This window comes from Lepidothrix coronata, unplaced genomic scaffold (genome assembly GCF_001604755.1).
Source record: "Lepidothrix coronata isolate B3197 unplaced genomic scaffold, Lepidothrix_coronata-1.0 Scaffold15, whole genome shotgun sequence".
NCBI lineage: Eukaryota > Metazoa > Chordata > Aves > Passeriformes > Pipridae > Lepidothrix > Lepidothrix coronata.
Genome location: NW_016690195.1, coordinates 7,062,093 through 7,085,857, shown reverse-complemented (window position 1 = coordinate 7,085,857; position 23,765 = coordinate 7,062,093). Strand labels below are relative to the sequence as shown.

The window sequence follows — 23,765 nt, the reverse complement described above, 5'->3', positions numbered from 1 at the left end:
CCTCTCCGAGTGGAGCAAACAGTGCTGTCCTTGGAAAGGCTGCTTGGTCGTTCAGGGTGCTGCCCCAAGAGACTGTCATCATACTATCAAATATCAGTTTAATATCAAAACTGATTTGGACAAGTAAAGAGGACTTCATATTGTAAGCGTTATTTATACTTTTGGAGGTGATAAAAATAATCATCATAGTTGTACAGTCTTTATAATCATTCAGACCTCTGGAATTTTTGCCAGTTACAATTTGGTTGCCGTGAGTTCAGTGTAATTCGTAAATGGTGTACTTTCTGCTCAGTATTTCCTCTTTAAATCAGTCTGTGGTTAGTTAAAGGAAATATATTTTTCATGTTATTTTTCTTCATGTGTTCCTTTTTTTTTTCTAATAATCAAAGAGGTTCAGATTTTCTCAACATGACTTTCTAAAGCAGATAGATTATTGTGAAAATCTAGAGAAGGATATTTGTGTCTTTACAATTGCTACCTTTTGAACTTTTCTAACAGTATAGTCCCTGTAGTAGCTGTGCATAACTTTTGACATTAGTGACAGATAGTCTTTGTGTTTCACAGTTTTGAAATTGCTTCCAACTCTGTGATCTGCCTTGTGACTCTTTTTCCTCAGTCTCATATAGAAGCTTTTCAACCTTACATTGCAAGGGCCTTTACATTATGTTTACTTTCTTATTTTCTTAAGTTTTTCACTTTTATATCTTCCTCTGTTTTTTGTGGACTCTGCAGTTCTTCTTTATCCCATTCTTTCACTTGACCTCCAAATCACTGTTAAAAAGAGGTAAACCAGCTCATGCCAAAGTGAGCCCAGAGAGGGCTGAATGCTGTGCACTGTCAGGCTGATGCATAGCCTTCAGCTTTTTACTACTGAGAGCAGAAATTACTGGATTATGTATTTGTATTGTTTGTCAGGGCTGTCATATCTAAAGGAATGGAAAAAATTGACTGGCATCCATTTGTAAAAAAATGCTTCTTTTTATGTCATTGTTTGATTTTAGCTTGGGAGCAACAGTGCAGTTCTCCTGTGATGAAGATTATGTGCTTCAAGGTTCCAAAAGTATCACCTGTCAGAGGATAGCTGAAGTTTTTGCTGCATGGAGTGATCATAGACCCGTGTGTAAAGGTAAAGAGGAATTCTTACCCTTATGGTGATTTTTCTATTTCACATCTATATATTGTTTGAAAGCCAATCCTATTAAATTAGTATTTTGTAAGTACCTGAAGTTTTAATCCCAATGTCTCCACTGTCTTAGTAAAGAAGGACACACCTATACTGTTTTGTCTGTGGATAGCTCACTGGAGATGGTTGTCAGACACAGCTAATTAACCAAGGATCCTGTCTCCCACCTTAGGTGTCTAAAGCTGTGCCATATGAGTACCCCAGAGTTTCTCCACTATGGAAATTAGGTCTCAAGAAAAGTGTGGACCAGTGAAAATGGGACAGAAGAAATTTTTAAAATATCAAAATTCTCTAAAATATAACAGTATAAACAAGTGTAAAAGAACTGGGTTGTTTTGATCTGAAGAATAAAGAATCCAGTGAAAGAAGAGGGAAAGTATAAGATATAATGGGCTACAATTGTGCAAAAGCAGTTTTACAGTTGGACACTAGCAAAACTTTCTGAACTAAAGAAATTTAGGTACATGAGCAGCAGTATTCCATAGCATATGAGATACACATATATCCAGGAGAGTTTAAACACATGCAGACTCATATTGAGGTGTGGTAATGGACTAAATACCTCTTCAAAGTTCTTCCAGTCCCTATTCTCTGTGTTTTATAAGAGAGAGAACACTTAAATTTCAAAACTGATTCACTTAAAAAAAAAATAATCATGAAGATCATATGTAGGTATGGCTGCATGATAGGATTTATATATTTACTGTATGATAACCATGACAAAATGACAATCCAAAGATACGTGGCTTTTATATCCCACATAAACAGTAATATAAATGGTAATTGTACCACAAATAGAATCATAGAATCACTGAGATTGGAAAAGATCTTTAAGATCAAGTCAATCCAACCGTCAACCCAAAACTAGCATTGTAACCCCTAAAACACTGAACCATATCACCCAGTGCCAGATCCAGATGCCTCTTAAACACCTGGGATGGTGTCTCCACCACCTCCCTGGGCAACCTATTCCAATGCCAGCCCACCCTAATAGTGAAAAAAATTTTTCTGATATCAGATCTGCATCTCCCCTGTCTCAGCTTAAGGCCATTTCTTCTGGTCCTCTCACTACAGGCAGAGAAGACAACACCAGTCCCCACTTCACTACAACCTCCTTTCAGATAGTCGTAGGGACCAATGAGGTCTGCCCTGAGCCTCCTCTTCTGGAGACTACACAAACCCAGCTCCCTCAGCATCTCCTCATAAGACATGTTTTCTAGACCCTTCATGAACCTTGTTGCCCTTCCCTGGATGTGGTCCAGCACCTCAATGTCCTTTATAAAGTGAGGGGCGCAGAACTGAACACAGTACTTGAGGTGCAGCCTCACCAATGCCGAGTACAGGGTGATGATCACCTCCCTAGTCCTGTTGGCTAAACTATTCTTGATACAGGCCAAGATGTCATTGGCCTTCTTGACTACCTGGGTACACTACTGGCTTATATTGACCCGGCTGTCAAACAGTGCCCCCCAGTCTTGCTATCCTCTGCATATTATGCATTTGAGAATACAATTTAACAATCTGTCATTTAAAAGACACTTTAAAAGGAAAGCATACTGTAATTAGCAGTTAATTTATCGATAGCACACACACTGTCTGTTTTTTAAAGTATCTCTCCTAACAGACAATAAAATGTTATCAGCAGTACTGTGTCAAGACTGAGATGTATGCACAGCTACTTGCAAGTTTTGAAAGGTAGCTTTTGGGGAATATGACCTTCAAGAAAAAGTGGTTATTAAATACATTGCTTTTCACTTCTGTGTGAGTTTTGAACTCTAAATAGCAGCAGGTATTAAAGTACTTAAATATAAAAGAGTAACCACATTCTTCAGTTCATTTTTTCCACTTTTTCTTATGATTAAGAAATAATCATTTTATAAATCATAATTTATAATTTATAATCATAATTTATAAATCATGTTAGCAAATGTGTCTAATTATAAAGAAAGCATTAATTATTCATAGGTGGTGGAAACATGTTATTCAAACCCAAAACCACAGCATTTCACATCTTTACACTCACTAACTTCGTAGAACTAATTTCACCTTAGAAAGCAGACAACCAATATTAAAAAAGTTATTAGGAATTGATAAAATGCCACATGGTGAAGCCAGACAGACGGTATAGATATTCTATAGTTTAGCAAATATGAACTGCTTTAGAGTATCATTACTTGCATTAAAAATACTGATTTAAGTACCTTAGGTGTGCTATAATTTTGGTTGTTTTCATTAACAAGGTGTTTCAATTACACTCTTAGATATACTAAAGCTGGAATATAAGCATTTCTTCCTGACTAGTAATGATGTCTTCTTTACATTTCATGCACAGAACACATGATAAACATTTTGAAAGAATTTTGTATAAGTAGCAGAAATATCATATAGTAACATGCAGGGTCTGAAAAAATATGTTTACGTCTTTTAGTTGAACTTGCATGTCTGTGTAGAAACCATTTGGGAAAACAAATTAGGCAATCATGCACAAATGTTATTTTATGCAAGAAATTATTGTTTTCTTGTAAATTGATGTAGCTTTGCAGAGAACGAGGACACAGGTGGTATATTAGATACTTCTCTCTTTAGATACAACATCTTTCGAATAACATCTATCTGTTATTCTCTAAAATGTCACTTGAAGTCCTACTTTTTATCATGTGCTTTTTCTTATTTGAACAGTACAGCTTGCAATTGTTTTCATTCACTTATATAAATTATATTGAGGACGCACCAAAAATCCTATAGTAATGATACATTTTTCAAAAGTGGCTTGTGAATATCCATAATTAGTTACATTGAGATACTGCAATTGGGCAGGAACAGGAGCTTTTCAATTCTGTTAGATGCATTTGATTTGACATCATAAATTCTCAGGACTTGTCCTCATACAGCATATGAGTGACTGAATATAACAGTCACTAAAATGAAAGATCGCTAAAAATGAAAGATTAACTCTCTTTAGGAGTTATCATGCAATACCAGCTGGAACTGGCATAAGATCATATTCATGAAAGTGAACCTGGTATAAGTTTGAAGCATTTCTACAGGAAAAATATAGTAGGACTTTGAGAAGGAAAGGTGGTACATCACTTCTAAAACACAAGCAAACCTTGTAGATGATCAACATCTTTTAGACCTTCTTCTCTTGAGTTTTGGCTGATAAAGGAATATGGCAAAAAATCAAGGTATTTGCCCTATTTTGATTTACAGACAAGTGATATTGAAACAAAGTTAAAATTTAGGGCTATGAGGAAATAGCTTTGCTGTAGGCAAACAAATAGATTAACATAAGCAGCAGCTGAAAATTAACTCTTCAATTACTCCATTTTATTGGAATTTTAAATTTGATTAATCTTCTCAGACATTTGTGGTTTCTTTAGCTTGACATTTTCAAGATCGATGCATCATATAAGCCTAAAATTCTGATAAGGATACTTAAATTTGTTCCAATCTAATTGGGCTTATATAAATCTTGTAACATACCACTGTTAGAGGACAGTAGAACAGACAATGATTTCCCATCCTTCCTGAGAAAGAAAAAAAATGTTAAAGGGAATGACATGAGAATCTTTGCCCAGGCATTCATTACATATTGAGTTATGATTGAAATCTGTCATTTGAAAGATGAAAATTTCTTGTTGTTAGTTATTTTGTATCCCAATAAATGCTTTATATATGTAGCTGTAATACCATGTCTGCTTTACATCAGCTTCTCTGTGATTCAAGAGAGAAAGTTTAAACAGTTCAAGATTGAAACCCTACTTATTTGTCTGCCATGAGATTCAGTATTCCCCTACAGGGCAATGCTGTTATTACAAAGCCAGCTTGATTAAGCAGACAATTATCTACTTTATGAAACTATTTGTGAGTTGATAAATCTCTTCCTCTCATTTACGTTTCAGGAAATGAATCAGATAGATCTATTCACATTTAGTTCATCAGCCTTCTTATTTTCACGCCTGCCACTTCTGTTTTCTGCTTGCTTGTTTTTTAGTCACTATCCTGTGAAACATTTATGAATGCTGCCTTTTATAAGTCTTCTGGCAAGTCAGAAACACAGTATTTTGGAAAAGCTCATCTAATCTGTAGAAGGAAAAATTGTTTTTGAAATAATTCTTTATAACTGAGAAAACTAAAGGAGATATATGATTTGTGATCTTTATCATGATCATCCAATTAATAATCATGCTACAAAGTAATTTGGAATCTTAGTAGAAAAATAATCAAATTATACTATGTATGTGAATTAGGTTTGTGCAAATTTAGAACACAAGCTTTTTGCTTTGCATTGCTATTTTGGTCAGTTCATTTCACTGACTAAAGTGATTTTCAAATAGGTTGTAAACATCAGTCTGATTAAAATGTATAAGCAAGCAGAATGTACATTATGAATTTTAGATCTTGCTTTTACAAATATATTTACTTACCTATAGTGCATTTTTGAAAAATCCACCTTTACCTCACTTCTCTCTGAAATGCAGATGTGTATCTGGACCTCTTAAATGTCATGCTGACTAACCATGTATGTGTGTATATGCACACACACACGTAGACCCAGGTAATGCATCATAGATAAATAGGGACAAAAGTGGTCCTAGCTGGTCAGTTCTATTTCCTTACTGCTCCAGCTGTATTTATTCCCAGAACGTGTTTGTCTAACATTATGTATTTCCAAGGGAAGTGCTCTTAGATCTTACTCAAGCACTCCAGTGCTTCATTAGCCTTGCAAGTAGAGGATTTTCTAATTCAAATGTGAACATTTGTTGCTGTACTTAAACAACTTCTTTCAATAGGTGCTTTTATATAAAGGACAGGTTTTTAATTTGTCTTTTCAATGGCTTATTGTATACTTCAAGAACACCTGATCTACTTCAAACTAACCAACAGCAGTTTGGTCAGTCCTTCTTCATGAGTTGTATACATATAGACCTCCAGCATTTTTCATCATTTTCTCAATGGATCCCTGAGGAGCCTTCCTCTCACCTCCATATTCTCTCCTTGTTTTCAGACTTCTGGTGTGTCTTTGAACAGTTTTCACCAGAATATAACTTCTTTGAGGGGTAGAAGTGGTGCAGGTTGGGTGGCAAAAGTGACATTCTTTCTAGAGGCTAACGTGAGGGAAGGAACAAGCCTTCATCCAGCAGCAGCTGAATCTTCCTGTGTTCTGTATTGATCAAATAAACATGCTTTGTGAAAGTGCAATGCAACTGAAGGGTAATTTCACATATCTAAGTGTATTTTTTTTTACTCAGTTAAGCAAGATGGTCTTTCAGAATACAGTGGAAGCAATAATTCTTTACCTGTGCAATTTCTTTGTGGTATCATAATAATCACTGGACATATCACTGGGATAAAGTGAGGTTGCTTGTCAGTTCTACGTCTTTATACAGGAAAAGTTAACCAGTAGAACATTCAGCAAAGACCTGAATATCAAGGAACCATCCATAAAAGTGTTACTGACTTCAGCAGACCAGGAATTTAGTGCCTTAAAAGTCTCATTTGCAAGCAGAAAGGATATCCTTTGTATTATTTGTGATGCAAGATGCAACCTACAGTAAATAAGAATGTGTTTGTTTTTATTTAAGATATGCTATTGTAAATAACTATACAGACTTTGATTTATAAATAAATGTCCTTTGTAGTCTTTAGAAATAGTTAACACTGTTTTGTGTAAGTCTGACTTCTACAAGTTTCCTTTAAAGTTTTCAGTGCTTCAGCCATGGGTTTAATGAGCAGTGGTCACAGTAGAAAAAATGCTGACATGCAATACACCAATACATATGCACAAAAAAGCACAGTGATAAAAGTGATCTTTTTGTTCTACTATCTAAACTAGTCTTTCAAGACCTTAGTGAAGGTGGATAAGTTACTTCTTGAAGTTTTAAAAATAGGACAGTTTCTCTTAGTGTAGCTATTCTTTTTACTGCAAATACATTTTTTTAAGGTTATAAGCTTATACTCAAGAGAAAGTCTATTTTATTCTGTCAGAATAAGTAAACATGAATGTTCGATTCTTTTGTAAGAAGTGGTTCTATTTTTGGTCAATGGTATTTTAATTCTTCACATCTTGATTAGAGTAAGTTAGAAACTGGTTTATGAATCTGCTACATATATTTCTTTGTGAATTAAAAGATAAACTTTCTTTTTGCAGTCAAAACTTGTGGATCCAATCTTCAGGGACCTGGAGGCACTTTCACATCACCTAATTTTCCATTTCAGTATGACAGCAATGCTCAATGTGTGTGGGTCATCACGGCTATCAATACCAATAAGGTAAGTTTAAAATTTTGTCTTTGCTTACAAAAAAAAAAAAAGACAAACAAAAGAACATGCAGACCATAACATTTTTGACTAATATGATTTATCTCTGCAGTCCAGCTGCTGTACTAGGTGCATTTCAAACATTTTAAAGAAATGTCTACTCTTAGATAAGTATTGACAGATGTTAAAACCTCTTGTTTCCCTCAAGATTGTTTTGCTTTTTGTATGCCAAATAGATGCTATCATGTTTTTATGTGATTCTCTAAATGAATTCCCAGAAGCAACTACTCAATGGTATGAAGCAAAGTCATGGGTCTACTAATATTTTGTTACAACCAGAAGAGAAGTTTTGTGTATAAAACTGTTTATATCATGTTTGGCCTTAGACTATGTAAGAAGTCACTGAAGTAAACTTTCCCTTCATGAGGGACTGTTCTGAAGTTGTTTATTTCATTGTCTGAACCACTGTATTAAAATCCCATATACTTTATGCCTCATTTTAAACCAAAAGTACTAGGAGTTTTGATAATGCCAGATGAGTCAAAGTAGAGCAATAAAGCTAAGTTATGACACAAGTTGTCTTTAATTTCAAGAACTAGACACCTGGCAGCAATGGCTATGTTCTATTTCCAGGTGTATAATTTTATCTGTACTGAGTGTAATGGACTTGTTTAGATGTAATAAAACATAAATTAGCTGTGCAGCTCAGAAATGTTTTATAAAGGACTATCAACATCTGTGTTTGCTGGTACAGGGATATATTCTACCTCTAATTTCTGCCTTATATTACCATCTGCATCACACTCCATTAACTGATCAGACAGGCCTAGAAGGCCTACCTCTTTGCACCTGAGTTCATCAGAGGACTCAGTGAAAACCTGATTACATTTCAGAAACCATTTAGCTACACTGGTGTATTTCTCTCTCTAATTTTACAAAGTCCTGTGTGGAAGCCATCCTTATGTTTCACTTTGGTAGAAGAAAGAAGGATATTTAAACAGTTAATTATAATTTATAATGGAAATTATAGTCATGTTTTGGTGGGGGACGGGTGAGGAGCTATGATTGTTTGTTTGTTTAATTCTTATTCCAAGGACTGCTAATCCAATTTATCCAATTTATAAGTCATTAAAAATGTGTCAAGAGTCTTTGAAAAATGATGTAATCTCTGTTCCACAGATGGGCAAGAAATTCAAAAGTAATAGTTAAGGTCCATTTCATTCATATGTTTATTTCTTTAATGAAAAACTATTGGTAAGATAAAATCTGTGCACATCTAGAATTTCTGAAAGTTTTGTCAAATGTGACAGTAGATAGAATTTAATATCATACTGTGTGAGGAAATGAAACACAGCTATTACACTTTAAACAAGTTTTTTAAATGGCCTGAAAACCTCTATTGAGCTGTTGAATGAAATTAAGACTCTTTTTGCCATATTTTGCATAAAATGGTTTCCTTTCTTAAATGCAGCAAGGGCATATCTACATAACAAAAAAATAGCCAAATAAGATTTTAGACATTCTACCAATGGTAGAGACAAAACTTTAAGCTGAAAAACAGGTATGTCATAGGTGATTGCAGGTTTAAGATATTAGTGACTTGGAGATTGTTAAGGACTACACTCAGATGAAGATATTCATGTCTTAATGCTACCTTCCTCCTCTGTCCCTGCCAGTTCACAACATGCTTATGCAATGTTATCTTCAAAACCTCCGAATTTTGTTTTGATCAAAAATATTCTTTATAGGAGTATTCAAAAACATTATTCCTCAGTATTATTTTCCCTATAAATGTACAGTTTCTGCTTTTAAGAAACTTTAAATTTAAATCTGAGTGCAGAAAATTAATTGAACAAATAGTTCTGGTTGTTGGTGTGATTCACAGAGCTACAGAATGATTAAGGTTGGAAGGAACCTCTGAAGATCCTGTAGTTGAACTCCCCTGCTCAAGCAGGGCCACCTACTTGTGCTTGGCAGGTGCAGTTGTTTTCCTTTCTCTCAAAACACAAGATCAAGTTTAAAAATTCCAATTCTAATGAAAACAATATAAACCCTCTCTTTGTTCATAGACTGTACCTGTAATAGGTCAAATAAAATGCATTTAAGTTATTTTGTATTGATTTTTTCCCCTGAAACTGTAAATCCTGCAAAATAGCAAATGAGCACAGCATGAAAACTGTTCCAGAACCTGACTGATAACAATACATAAGTATACACCCAGTTTTAATATTTGGGGATGAACCAGAATTCATAGGTTGAATCTCTGCACTGGTTCAGTAAAACATTTCAGTGCACTCGTGCTTCAGTTTTATTTGATTAATACTTATGTTTCGATAGTATTTACAAGGTAAGGTTTGGGTAGCAGGGATAGCTGCAGGGGTGACTTCTCTCAGAAGAGATCAGAAGTTGTCCTCATATCAGACAGAGATAGTCCTAGTCAGGTCCAAAACAGACCCACCACAGGTCAAAGCAGAGCAAATCAGGCAAGCTGGTTGCACCTCTGTGGTAACTTATTTAAGAAAGTGTAAAAAATGCTGCACAACAGCAGCTAAAGGAGACAAGCAAGAATATCTGAGAGAAACAAGACCACAGACACCAAGGTCAGAGCAGAAGGAGTGCAAGGAGGTGCTCCAGACACCAGAGCAGAGATTCCCCTGCAGCCTGTGGAGAGGACCATTGATGCAGGTTGTACCTACAGCTCATAGAGGTCCCTGGTGGAACAGAGATCCATCTGCAGCCTGTGCAGAACCCATGTCAAAGCAGGTGGATATGCCTAAAGGAGTCTGTGACCCCATGGAGACCCCTTGGGGTAGCAGGTTTCTGGCAGGACCCATGACACCATGGGGGCCCATACTAGAAGAGTTCTTGAAGAACTGCAGCCTGTTCAGCCTCACATTGGAGAAGAGTGTGAAGAACTATTTCCTGTGGGAGGACTGAAACTGGAGCAGGGAAAGAGCATGAGGTGGAAGGATCAGCAGAAAGTGTTACAAACTGACTGCAATCCCCATTCCCTGTTCCCCTGTGCCACTCTGGGGGAGAGGAGGAGGAGGCAGAACAGTCAGGAACAAAGAAGTGAATTTGAGCCTGGAAAGAAGGGGAGTGGAAAAACGGTGGGTTAAGTTTTGTTCTTGTTGGTCACTTTCCTACTCTGCTTTTAATTGTCAGCAAATTAAATTAATTTTCTCCAGATCAATTTGTTTTGCCCATGACAGTAATTTGTGAGCAATCTCCCTGTCCTTATCTTGACCCATGGGCTTTTTCGTTCAATTTTCTCGTCCTGTCCTGCTGAGGGGTATTAATGGAGTGACTTGGTGAGCACTTGACAGATAGCCAAAGCTGAATGACCACAACTTGCATATTTATCTGTCTCCTATGTATTTAAATATTGTGAAAGTGTTGAAGATATAGTAAAAGAGAAAAAACAATAGTTAAGAACAAGTCACTTATTTAAAATTAAATGTGAACTTTTAGATAAGGCCATAATCAAGAATACCTGTTTGTTGATGGTACATTAGAGAGTTATGCCAGTAATAAGAATGCAAAAGAATAATGTTAGGTAAAGCAAGTAGTTTTATTTCAAAGCATGAGCGTTGGACGTTGTTTCTACACTTCTATGATGTACCACTGAAATTACTGGACTCTGAGAAGTGTTAGATTCATCACGAGTGCATTATAGTGCAAGGAATTGTATCATAATTGCTTCAGCATTACACAGAAAATACTGTTCTTTGCATGGTATTAGTTGGACATAATTATAACTCTTTAATATTGCAATGAAATGCAGAAACACAGGTAATTATGGGGTTTCTAAACTAGGGAATAGATAAAACGTTTACAGTGTTATCTGGAACAACATTCAGATATGTTTATAGTTTTCAGAAAAAGGTGTCTAACACTGATTAGAAGAACATAAACTTGTTGAGGTTAAAAGAAAATGAGATCTTTTACAAGTTAGATTTTTTTTAATCACATATTGAGGAACCTGCATGTATAAAGTCTTTGCTTATATCAGTGCTTTAATGTGTTCAGTTTTGATCCATGCTAACATTGCCTTACTGTTCTGAGCACAATACTGCTGCTTTGCATGACTGCTAAAAGGCATAACTTTTGATTTTTACCTTAAAGTCAAAAACCTCATTGATGTATAAATGAGGATTTGCCATTAAGAATTTTTTACAATGGCAACAACAAATAATATGATTGTATTCATTATAACATGACAATATTTACAATATTTTGTACCACAGCTATGAGAACTATGAGAACTTATTGATCCTGATACTTCAGAGCTTTTCTTGTTGCATCATTTGCAACAAAATAGCTCAGAAATTGAGAATCTTTTAAGGCAAAAAAGAACAGATGAAAGATCCTGAAAGGATCTTTACCTCTGGTATCAATGGCCTAGTTCCAGGACTAATTCTAGCTAATTTTCTTCCCTAACTGATTTCAGAAATAAGTTTGATAACAGCACAATATAGATGAAAGAAATATTTTCCCAGGAATTTGTCTGCTTCTTTAGCTTTGTACTGCATTATAATTGATCTCTTGCCTCATACAGTTAATCAGACATACTGTTCATGCCCGAGCCTTGTTGACAGTAGAGCCATGATTAAATATCTCAAACATGGCCAGAGGTGATAGTGAGTTCACTATTGAAAAATAGAATAAAAATTACTTGTGAAAGGAAGGTCATATGGATGGGAGTCAATAGAAAAGGTGCACCAATACATCTGATGATATCAGTGAGTTCACCATATGTTCATTGTTCTTGTGCATGTTTTTTTGCATTCTTAGTCTTGTATCAGGATCCTGTTCTCTGGAGTTCATCTGCTTAAGAGAAAAAAAACCTTTTTCAATAATTAATATTATAATTAGAAATAAATCTATGATACGCCAAAGCTCTGAATAGTGATTCAGTGGAAAAAGAAATACGGGCAATCATAACTTTGTACATAACTTTGTAACAGTGAAATATCTATCATTGCCTGTATGGTATCACAGCCAATAGACTCTTTAAACCTCCTTGATGGTTTGTACCTTGCTTAGGAGATACTGGGGTGGTTGAAATTCCCTGTGATCAGTACCCTCACATGTGAGGCTTCTCCAACAGTATATGATGGAGGAAATTCATGGACAGTTTTTCCATTTCTCGTTTGTCTTAACATGGTTTCCATCTATTTTTTTATATACACCAATTAAGTGATTGTTGCCACTGTTTTATCCATGGCTACTCTGGACTCAAATAAAGCTATGTTGGTCAAAAATAACAAAGCTGTAGTCCCAGGGATATACCTGAAAGAACATCCAGGAAAATCATTCCTTTACGTGGAACTCTGAAGATGTAACAACTTTTAAAGTTCTTTGCTTTTTTCTGAACCGTGATGCACATATTATTAAGTCCTTGGGTCCCTTGAAAAAATTGTTGTAAACAGCTGCTCAGAAATGAGAACAAGGATTTCTTAGTTTTTACTTAATTTCATTACATTTCTCACACCTCATAAGGGAAGTTATACCTGAACATCTCATAAGATATTGTATAAACTCATCAGTTAGGATCTGGACCATGCTATGTATTGCCTGTAGTGTATTCTGACATTAGGTAATGGGATAATTTTATGTTAAAATTTTGAGTAGTAAATCTTTGTATTTTCGTGACTTAATTCACATCCCCTGACCATTGCATTTTTCTACAGATTTTCTCCTAAAAAATTAAAACTTGTTTTCCTTTAATTTTTTCTGTATAAGATCAGGTGCTTGAGTAGTATTTCTTAGTAAGAAACAGCTGGAAATATTGTTTATAACTGTTCTGGTATTGCATTTGGTTTATTTTATTTCAGCTATGGACTGTATGCACAAAAAGAAGAATGCAAGCTGAATTTTAAAGTTATGTGCATCTTGCTCCAGACCACTCTTTTTCTCAGGTCCTGTTATCACAGAATCACACAGAATCAACCAGATTGGAAAAGACCTCTGAGATCATTTAGTCCAACCCATGACCCAACACAAAGCTGTTAACTAGACCATGGTACTAAGTGCATCTTCCAGTCTGTTCCTAAATACCTTCAAGGACGGTGACTCCAACACCTCTCTGGGCAGCCCATTCCAAGGTCTGATCACTCTCTTTGTAAAGAATTTCTTTCTAATATCTAACCTAAACCTCCCCTGGCACAGCTTAAGACTGTGCCATCTTGTCCTACTGATAGTTGCCTGGGAGAAAAGACCGACTCCCACCTGGCTACAACCTCCCCTCAGGTAGTTGTAGAGAGTGATGAGGTCTCCCCTGAGCCTCCTCTTCTCCAGGCTGAACAGCCCCAGCTCCCTCAGCCTCTCCTCATAGGGCCTGTGCTCCAGTTCCTTCACCAGCCTTGTTGCTCTTCTCTGGACCTGCTCCAGCACCTCAATGTCCTTCCTGGACTGAGGGGCCCAGAACTGGACACAGTACTCAAGGTGTGGCCTCACCAGCACTGAGTACAGGGGCAAAATCACTTCCCTGGACCTGTTGGCTACACTGTCCCTGATTCAGGCCAGGATGCCATTGGCCTTCTTGGCCACCTGGGCACACTGCTGGCTCCTGTTCAACTTCCTGTCAATCCAAACTCCCGGGTCCCTTTCTGCCTGGCTGCTCTCCAGCCACTCTGTGCCCATCCTGTAAAACTGCATGGGGTTGTTGAGGCCAAAGTGCAGGATTCGGCACTTGTCCTTGTTAAACATCATACCATTGGATTCAGCCCACCTCTCCAGCCTGTCCAGGTCCCTCTGCAGAGCTCTTCTACCCTCCAGCAGATTGACACTCCTCCCCAGCTTGGTGTCATCTGCAAATCTACTAATGGTATGCTCAATCCCTTCATTCAGAACCCCAATAAAGATATTAAACAGAATACAGCACAATGCTGATCCCTGGGGGACACCACTAGCAACTGGCTCCCAACTGGATGCAGCACCATTCACCACCACTCTCTGGGCCCAGCCCTCCAGCCAGTTCCTAACCCAGCAGAGAGTGCCCCTGTCCAAACCGTGGGCTGCAGCTTTTTCAGGAGTGTCAGTGTCAGTGTGGGAGACGGTGTCAAAGGCTTTGCTGACATTCAGGTAGACCACATCCACAGCCTTCCCTTCATCCACCAGGTGGGTCACCTGGTCATAAAAGGAGATCAGATTGGTCAGGCAGGACCTGCCCTTCCTAAATCTGTGCTGGCTGGGTCTGATGCCTTGTCCATCCTGTAGGTGCTGTGTGATTTCACTGAGGATGATCTGCTCCATAACCTTGCCAGGCACTGGGATCAGGCTGACTGGTCTGTAGTTTCCCGGGTCTTCCTTCCAGCCCTTCTTGTGGATGGGTGTCGTATTAGCCAGCCTCCAACCATCTGGGACCTCCCCAGTGAGCCAGGACTGTTGGTAAATGATGGCGAGCAGCTTGGGGAGATCTTCTGCCGGCTCCCTCATCACGCTAGGATGGATCCCATCTGGTCCCATGACTTGTGAGAATCCAAGTGGCTCAGCAGATCACTAACTTCTTCCTTCTGGATAACAGGGGTGGGTATTTGGCTCCCCATCACTGTCTATGAGCCCAGGAAGCCAGCTGTCTTGAAGGCTTATGACTTATTCTTCATTCTAACATACAGCTGGTTTATCCATGGACTAAAAACCCTTCTTAAAAGCAGATAGCAGTTTGCATCCTCTGAAGTGGAGTAGAGAAGCCTAGAGTAGAAGAATTATTCTATTTAGATATTTGTGTAGAAAAACCATAGGTAGAGGAAAATAATGATTTCCAGTGGGCTTAACAAAGCCCAGATTCTTGATTTTTCCCTTCTAAAGGAAAGGCTACAAAATGATCAATTTAAATTTAACTAAAAGCTAAAATACCAGTGAAATCTGAATTAGGGCTAAAGTTAACCAGAGTTCAAGGCTTGTAAATTATACTTGCTGATTTTTTTCTAAGCCCCAGTGACAGAAACACTGTGGAAAATATCAGTGCTAGAATGACAGACTTTCTGACAGATCTCAGCCACATTCACACCACATATTGTTCATCACCGTGCATCAAGGAGAAAAACAAGCAAAAGGGTTCCTTTAAAAAAAAAAAAGCTGTTTTTCCAAAATTGTAAGGAGAAATTAAATATGTAAGCTGACTGCTAAATTTAGATGCATCTGAAAACTAGGCCTGATTCTGTTAATTTTATATGGTAGGCATTTAAAAAAAAAAGAAGTTTTATGTGATCATGTGTTATTTTTTGTTTGTCACCATCATATTCTAAATTTTGCATTGCATGTATTTTAGGCATAACATATTCTTACTACTTGCATAAATATATTATTTAAGATGCTTTCTTTAGAATATAAGTTTCCAAAGTTTGCCAGTGTTCAAATTCTTATCTTTTTATCTATTTCATTTTGAAATAATTTTGAAATCAATAACGATTTATGCCTGACAGCTGGGAGACAGTTGAGTTTTGATATTGGTTTTAAAGAGTTTTTATATTATTATTATTTTTGCTAGAGATTTCTTTGGTTAGTTGGCTGGATTTTGTTTGTTTGTTTGTTTTAATGTCAGTTATCTGTTAGGAATTCTGTTACCTGAATTTTGATGTAATGGCAGGGCTTACTGAAAATTTATGACATCTATTTCCAAGTGCTGTAGTTCCTTACTTTCTGAGAAACTTTTGAAATAGTTCAAAATATCTGAGAAACTCCTCACATGTTGTTTTCTGCCAGTCTGAAAAATTATACTGAAGGAATAACTTGCAACTTTTACTGAAATAATATTAAATATGGTTCTTATTTAATCACTCTGTATTAAAATAATCTTTTCTAATGTGTTTTTACATTTTATTCTTCCCTTCCTCCTTCCTTACATCATTAAGTTGCTGTTTTCTTCCTGAAAAAAAAATTAATCTTTTAATTTCTGAGGTTTTTTACTTTTTAGGCCAAGTCAAAAATCAGCAAAACAAATTCAGCAAAATGCTATTTACATTTAATTTATCACAGCTGTGTTATTTTGTTAACCATGTCAAAACTGTCACTGGAACATTTCCTAAGCTTGCTGTTAAGCCTAAACCCAGTTGCCATTCATATATAATCATGTTAACGGCATAAATCTCAAGCAGGCCGGGTGCTTCAAAATGAACTCAAACACTCATTTCATTAAGTTTGTTTTGGTCAGGCCTGATGGAACAAACTGTACTGCACCTCTTTTTACAAGCAAATGTCTCAAACTTGGCTTTCCCTAAGCCTAGTGTGGAGCTTTACCACGGGTCATCCAGACAGTGAAAGGATAAGAAAGTATGAGCATACTTAAACTCACTCTAAACTATATATTTTAAACATAATCCTATTTTTGATCCATGTAGATTAAAAAAGCTTGTACTGTATTTATCAATAGGAGATAATAAATTTTTATCCAATATGAAAATAGAAAATGTAAAAATATTTGACTTCTGATTAAATTTCTTTGTACTGTTAGCTACACTATTCTTCCATATTGTTCACGTACAAGTTAAAATTATCTGAGTCACATATGTACTACAGTTAAAGAAAAAATTCTTAGAAATATATGTGGACAGAAGTGCAATTTTCTCAGCAGAATAAGAGCCCAGAGGGGATCCAGCTATTCCTATGACGGGAATTTAGCAGGTTCATCTGTGAAGGATAAATTGGTGAATGATAGCATTTGGAGTCAGGAGGTATGTGCAGTTGTAGAGTGGTACAAGACTTTTCCTTCCATCCTGAAATTTTGCTATAGGTATACTTTCATTATGAAAGGAGGACAGGTTCATTTTCTTAAATATTGTAAATTTTGCTTGGCTAATTTTTTCCTGCCATTTCTGTGACTATAGGAGTGATGTTTCACACTCTGAAAATAGAATCTACCCATAGGGAAGGGGTGAGATTGTGCCTATTGCAAGAAGTTCAACAAAAGTAATTATTTCTGTTTCAGCCATCAATGAATTTAGATTCTAGCTCTTGCCTGTATTTCAGGTATTGACTCCACCTTTAAATGTTGAATTTTAGTTTTAGTTCTGTTTGACTTTCTATAAGTTCTAAAAATTATATCTCCTATCCACTTTGAATGCAAACATTTTTTCTAATTTGTACTTATGAATATGCATACCCAAGCTAGAACTTTTAAAAAGACATATGCATATGACTAAGAGACTCAGATAGGAAATTTCCAGTGCTCTTGCACTGTGAATATTTGAGATGTTTCAGTCTTTTTTGTTTGATGAATTTTTGGCAGAGACTTGTCACTTTCCTCCACGGTTGAGTTCACTTGGTTGCTCTTGCGAGTGATCTTTATAGGAAATTGTTCTGCTCAATATATACCTTTTCTGTTTTCTATGGCAGAACTCCTTTAAAGGTTCATGGTACCATTCTATGGTGGGCAAACCTTGGCTGCCTGATGCCCACCAGGCTGCTCTATCATACTCCCTCCTCAACAGGCTGGGGAGAAAATACAATGAAAAAGATCATGGGTCAAGATAAGGACAGGGAGATCACTCAGTAGTTACTCCCGTTTGCAAAATAGTCTCAACTTGGGAAAAATAATTAAATTTATTGCCAATTACAATAGAGTAGAATAACAAACAATAAGAACAAATCTAAAAGAAGCACCTTCCCCTCACCCCTCCCTTCTTCCCAAGCTCAAATCTCTCACAACTTCTCTACGTCTCCCCCTGAGGTGCACAGGGAGGACAGGGAATGAGGGTTGCAGTCAGTCAGTAACAGTGCATCTCTGCCAATCCTTCCTCCTGATGCCCTTCCTCTGTTCCAGCATGGGGTCCCTCTGACAGGCTGCAGTTCTTCAAGAACTCTTCTAGTATGGGCCCCCATGGTGTCATGGGTCTTGCCAGAAACCTGCTACCCCAAGGGGTCTCCATGGGGTCACAGATTCCTTTAGGCATATCCACCTGCTTTGACATGGGTTCTGCACAGGCTGCAGATGGATCTCTGTTCCACCAGGGACCTCTATGAGCTGTAGGTACAACCTGCATCAATGGTCCTCTCCACAGGCTGCAGGGGAATCTCTGTTCTGGTGTCTGGAGCACCTCCTTGCACTCCTTCTGCTCTGACCTTGGTGTCTGTGGTCTTGTTTCTCTCAGATATTCTTGCTTGTCTCCTTTAGCTGCTGTTGTGCAGCATTTTTTACACTTTCTTAAATAAGTTACCACAGAGGTGCAACCAGCTTGCCTGATTTGCTCTGCTTTGACCTGTGGTGGGTCTGTTTTGGAGCCACCTGGAACTATCCCTGTCCGACGTGGGGGCAGCTGCCAATTTCTTCCCACCAAAGCGACTCCTGCAGTCCCTCCATACTCCCAAAACTCCATGATGTAAAGCTATTACACATTTATGATGCAAACTGAAGGTGATACTTGCAAGAATGTCTGCTGAGACTTAAGTCACCAGTATGATTCCTGTGTTTCCTTCAGGATGTGTAGCTGCCCATTAAGTTAGACTGACATCAGTTGTGATCTCTGCTTTGTTTTTTTGAACAAATGGCTTATCCTGTGTGGGATTAAGAAGGGCAGACTGCTATGCTGGATTCAAGGATATCCTTTCTCAGTAAATACTGGAAGAAAGAACAGAAGCAGGGGCAAGTTAATTAGAAGTCCTCAGTCTCTTGCTATGATTGCAATCACTTTGCTATTCAAGAACAATAATTTTTTTTCCTTTTTTAAGTTCTGACTGAGCTTAGTTTTATCAGGGAAGAATGCTCATGAGGTTTTTCATTGTAGTTTTACAGATCAGTTGAATTTTTTCCTGCTTATTCCTCTTACTATCTGTTTATAGTGGTTCTGGCCAATCACACTTTTTTTTAGGCTATCTAGAGCATCTTTGTCTTCCTGTGTGTGGAAATTAAAACAAAAAAGTTATTAGAGCAAAAGACCACAAAAATATTTCAGTTTTTTTCCTAACTTATCTCCTTAGAAAGTGGCAAAATATATTGATGATAATTCTTTATTTAATGCAGCTGAGGATACTGTTTGCTTTCTTTGCAACAAGGGCACATTGCTGGCCCGTGTTCAACCTGATGTCAACCAGAACCCCCAGGTACAATTCTGCAAAGCTGCTTTCCAGTTGGATGACCCCCACTGTGTACTGGTATATGAGGTAGTTCCTTCTCAGAGCCCCAACTTTATACTTCCATTCATTGAACTTCATAAGATTCTTACTGGTCCATTTCTCCAGTCTGTTGATGTTCCTCTTCATGGCAGCATGATCCTCTGACATGTTAACCACTACTCCAATTCTGGTGTTGTGGCAAACTTGCTGAGAGTACACTCTGCCCTATCATCCAGACAACCAATAAAGATGTTAAACAGGACTTGTCCCATTGTTGACCCCTGTGATACACCACCAGTTACTGCCCTCTAACTAGATTTTGGGCCACTGATAAATATACTCTGGGGCCAGACTTCCCACAGGTTTTCAATCCACTTCATTGTCTCTTCAACCCACACGTCAACATCTTGTCTATTAATATCTTGACAATGTCAAAGGCCTACATGAAGCCCAGGTAGAAAATATCCACTGCTCTTCTCTCATCCACCTGGTTAGTTATTTAATCATAGAAGTCTTTCAAAGTTGATCAAGCATAACTTCCCCTTGGTAAACCCATGCTGACTACTCCTGGTGATTTTCTTGTCCAAAATATTTTCCAGAGTTATCAGCTCCATTGGTAGTACTAATGTTAAATAAAATTATTCCTAGTATAAATAATTTAAATAAAATTATAACTCAGTTGTATAATAAATGATGGATTCAATATATTTCCCTTCTGAAACTACTCTTCTATAATCAAATATATAATAACACAATTATTTTGATGGAATGACCTGTGATTCTGTGGAAAATTAGGGAGGGAAAGCCTATCAATCAGACAGCAGCATTTCATTAGCTTATACCATCAGATATAAATGCATATCATTTACTTACTGGGAAGTACTCAGACACCCTCATCACAAAAGCAATTAACCATCCTGAGGGCATATGAGGACACTCAGATACAAACAGGATGTATTTTCTTCTCCTTGCGAGTTTCTCTTCTACCAGTGAAGAAGGTGACCAGAAAATTCTTTTTGATTGATGAGTAAAGGGTGGGAAAGACATTATTAGCAGTCTTTAGGTGCTTTTTTATTTTCCCTAGAGTTAACAGTGAAAATTAAAGAAATTAGGTATCTTATGGATATATTTCAGTGAGGTGGATTTCTTGCTGCTGCTAGTATGTTTGGATCATTCATATCATGAGGTTTTGCAAGATAAGGTCTGGACAAATAGATTTCTTAGTAGATCAATAACCAGTGTTCTGGCACTAGAGAGGTGCGCAGAATTTTCAAGTTCAAGCATTTCTTCTCTTGCTGTCTTTTAGGTGCAAATGCCATTCCTACACCATTTTAAAGTTAGTTACTGTGGTGGGTTGACCCTGGCTGGATGCCAAGTGCCCACTAAGGCACTCCATCTCTCCCCTTCCCAGCTGGAAAATGACATGTAAAACAAGTTCTAGGTTGAGATAAGGCAGTTTATAAGAGAAAAAGAAAAGAGAAATCAAAGAGAAAAAATAAAAAGAGGAAAAGAAAATACGTTTATTCTCTACTTCCCATCAGAAAGCACTGTTCAGCCACTTCCCGGGAAGCAGGGCTTCAGCACACGGAGCAATTGCTCCAGAAGGCAAACATTGTAAATAACAAATACCTCCCCTGCCTCCTCCTTTCCTTACCTTTTATATCTGAGCTGATGTCATATGGTATAGAATATCCCTTTGGTTAATTTGGGGCAGCTGGTTTACTTGTGTCCTCTCCCATGATCTTGCCCACCGCCAGCCCCTTAATGGGGGAGGAATGTTGAGAGACAGTGCTGATGTTGTGCCAGCACTGCTCAGCAGTAGCCAAAACACTGGTGTGTTATCAACACCTTTCTAGCTACCAATGCAAAGCACGGCACTTGTAGGGCTGCTGTGGACAAAATGAACTCCCATCTCAGCCAGACCTAATACAGTTACTATCTAGTAATTTCCTTCAGTGTCTAGATCAAAAATTTTATCTTCTTCTCTCATATCTTAATAAAAAGTGAAATTAACTTAATTTTATAGAAAACCACTAGTAATTTTTAGAGGTAGAATGTAGCTCATTTAAGCTGTATCTTGGCTTAATATTTAAGTACTCTTCTAAGGAGAAAAGATTCATAACACCTTTAGAAACTTCATCATTATTTTCCTGGTAAAATGTCATATTTTATGGAGTGAAAACTGTATTATACATCTGAAAATATTTTTAGAGCTACATTTGCATTGGAAGATTCAGGATAAGAGATGAACATATGGAAATATATGCAACTATATAATAAGGGACTAGATACACATATTGAACAATTGTCTGGAAAGCCCATTTTCTGGAACATATCCTCCTGAGCATGTGCTCGGTCTGAAAAGCTCTAGGAAGTTCTTGAGGTAGTCATTAACAATTCAGTAAAACCTTTTCTCATTTTACTTCTGAGTTGGATAATGGACTCCCAAAGATTGGGTTCTAAAGGGTATACTCCAAGGCTCAGAAAAAAGATACATCTACTGAAATTTGTTAGTAAATGGATCTCTGCTCCCACTGATTCCTTTGAAAAAGTCCTTACAAAATTATTAGAGAACAAAATGCATCATCATAATTTTCAAAAAGTTATTTTCTGAATAGGACTTTTTTTTTTCTGTTGAGATTGGATAATATTGTTAGTATTACTGCCTTTTTATTATTATTTATTTCTGGGTTTATAACTTAAATTTAAATCAGGCATTCAAAGTTGTTTGTTGTTCTGGGTTTATAAATAGCAAGAGCAGGCTGGGATGTTGAGAGAACGTTGCCTCCTGTTTATCTACATCCATATCTTTTTTAGGGAATAAATAGGTCGATATATTTTATTTTTAATAATTTGGGGTTTTATATAGATGTGTGTATATGGAGGAAGAGGAAGTACAAGATTCCTTTATCCTCATAGTAGTGTCTAGGGACATATTTATTTTCATCCACTGAAACAAAGTTCAAAATATTATTAACCTGTATCAGGTTAGTTTTAGTAGTCTGATATCTGCTGGATATATCACAAATGCTACTGTAAAGGCACAAAATTTTGGGGACTACTGAACGTCTCTTTCTGAATAAAGAAGGTAGTACATATTATATTGCCTAATTTAAAGATATTCTTCTCAGTTCTGAAGCTGTACAGATACATATCTGATGTCATTACTCGACTCATAATGTGTAAAAAGATAGATAAAGACTATGGTGATAAAATGCCTGAGATGAAATTCTGCATCTTTGAAATTTTTCTGGTGCCTGTCTTCCAGAACCCGCTTTTGATAGTATCATCCTCTTATTAGGAATTCTGTAGCTCAGGTGTATCATTGGTGAAATATTTTTGTTCATGGTATTGTTCCCTGACATTATTCCTGACCACTGAAAAACATTTTGTGGTCCCTCTGCGTTTTTAATTTATTTTTTTTCAGCTTTGAATGAGATTTTGGGGCAGTGAATAAATACAATAAATGCATAAATATATTATAGCATGCTTGCTGCTTATATGGATCAATAAAAACAATGGGTCTTATTTCATTTATATTAATGACGGTTTTGTCTTGCTCTGGGAAACTGGAAAAAAAGATTTTACTTGAATTTATAGATCAAGAAAGAATACTTGCCCCTGTGCTTCTGATTACTATCCATCTACTAACCAGATCAATAACAGAATTTAGTAATGTTAGTCTGATTTAAAGTATGTGGTATATAGTAATAAATCATCACAGTTTTCCCTGAAGTGTTTATTCTTATGAACAACAGACTAAGATCTAGAATTACCTTAAGGTTTGTCTCTAATGTTAAACTAATTCAAGGATGCCACCTACCTTTGGTTTGCCATTTTTAACTTTTTCAGAGAATGAGCATACAGACTGTTAAATGACTGGTAAAACCAGAATTTTTGGAAATTTTTTAAAAATGTTTTAAAAATGTTTTAAGTTATTTACTCATCTTACCTAAATTTCAGTTTTTATTTTTAAAGGCTCCGGTACACTCAGCTTTTAATGCTGGTATCATCAAACACCTTTTCAGTACTCTAAAGGGAATAGTCAATATAATAAGCACAGCAAATCCAGCCGTCTTTGAACGTGATCAAACTAAATTTGACATTGTAAAACAAGGACTCTGAAAACATATCACTAAGATATCACTTATTTTCTTGCTTGTTGGCATATTTGCAAGGATTTCAGGTACATTTTGTATTGTACATTGTGTGCGTACTTTGCATGTCAAAGGTAAACAGCAAAGGATGAATTTCCAAAAAATATACA

At 36.8% G+C, this 23,765-nt stretch overlaps 1 protein-coding gene across 4 annotated transcripts in view; it reads left to right on the top strand.

The window, feature by feature from the left end:
- Positions 1-23,765, top strand: part of CSMD3 (CUB and Sushi multiple domains 3) — a 618,429-nt gene that overhangs the window by 285,886 nt on the left and 308,778 nt on the right. For all 4 annotated transcript variants that reach the window (XM_017806514.1, XM_017806517.1, XM_017806516.1 and 1 more), the window contains 2 exons: positions 1,002-1,126; positions 7,335-7,456. In XM_017806514.1, coding sequence (XP_017662003.1) covers positions 1,002-1,126; positions 7,335-7,456 — 247 coding nt within the window. The remainder of the gene's footprint in view (positions 1-1,001; positions 1,127-7,334; positions 7,457-23,765) is intronic.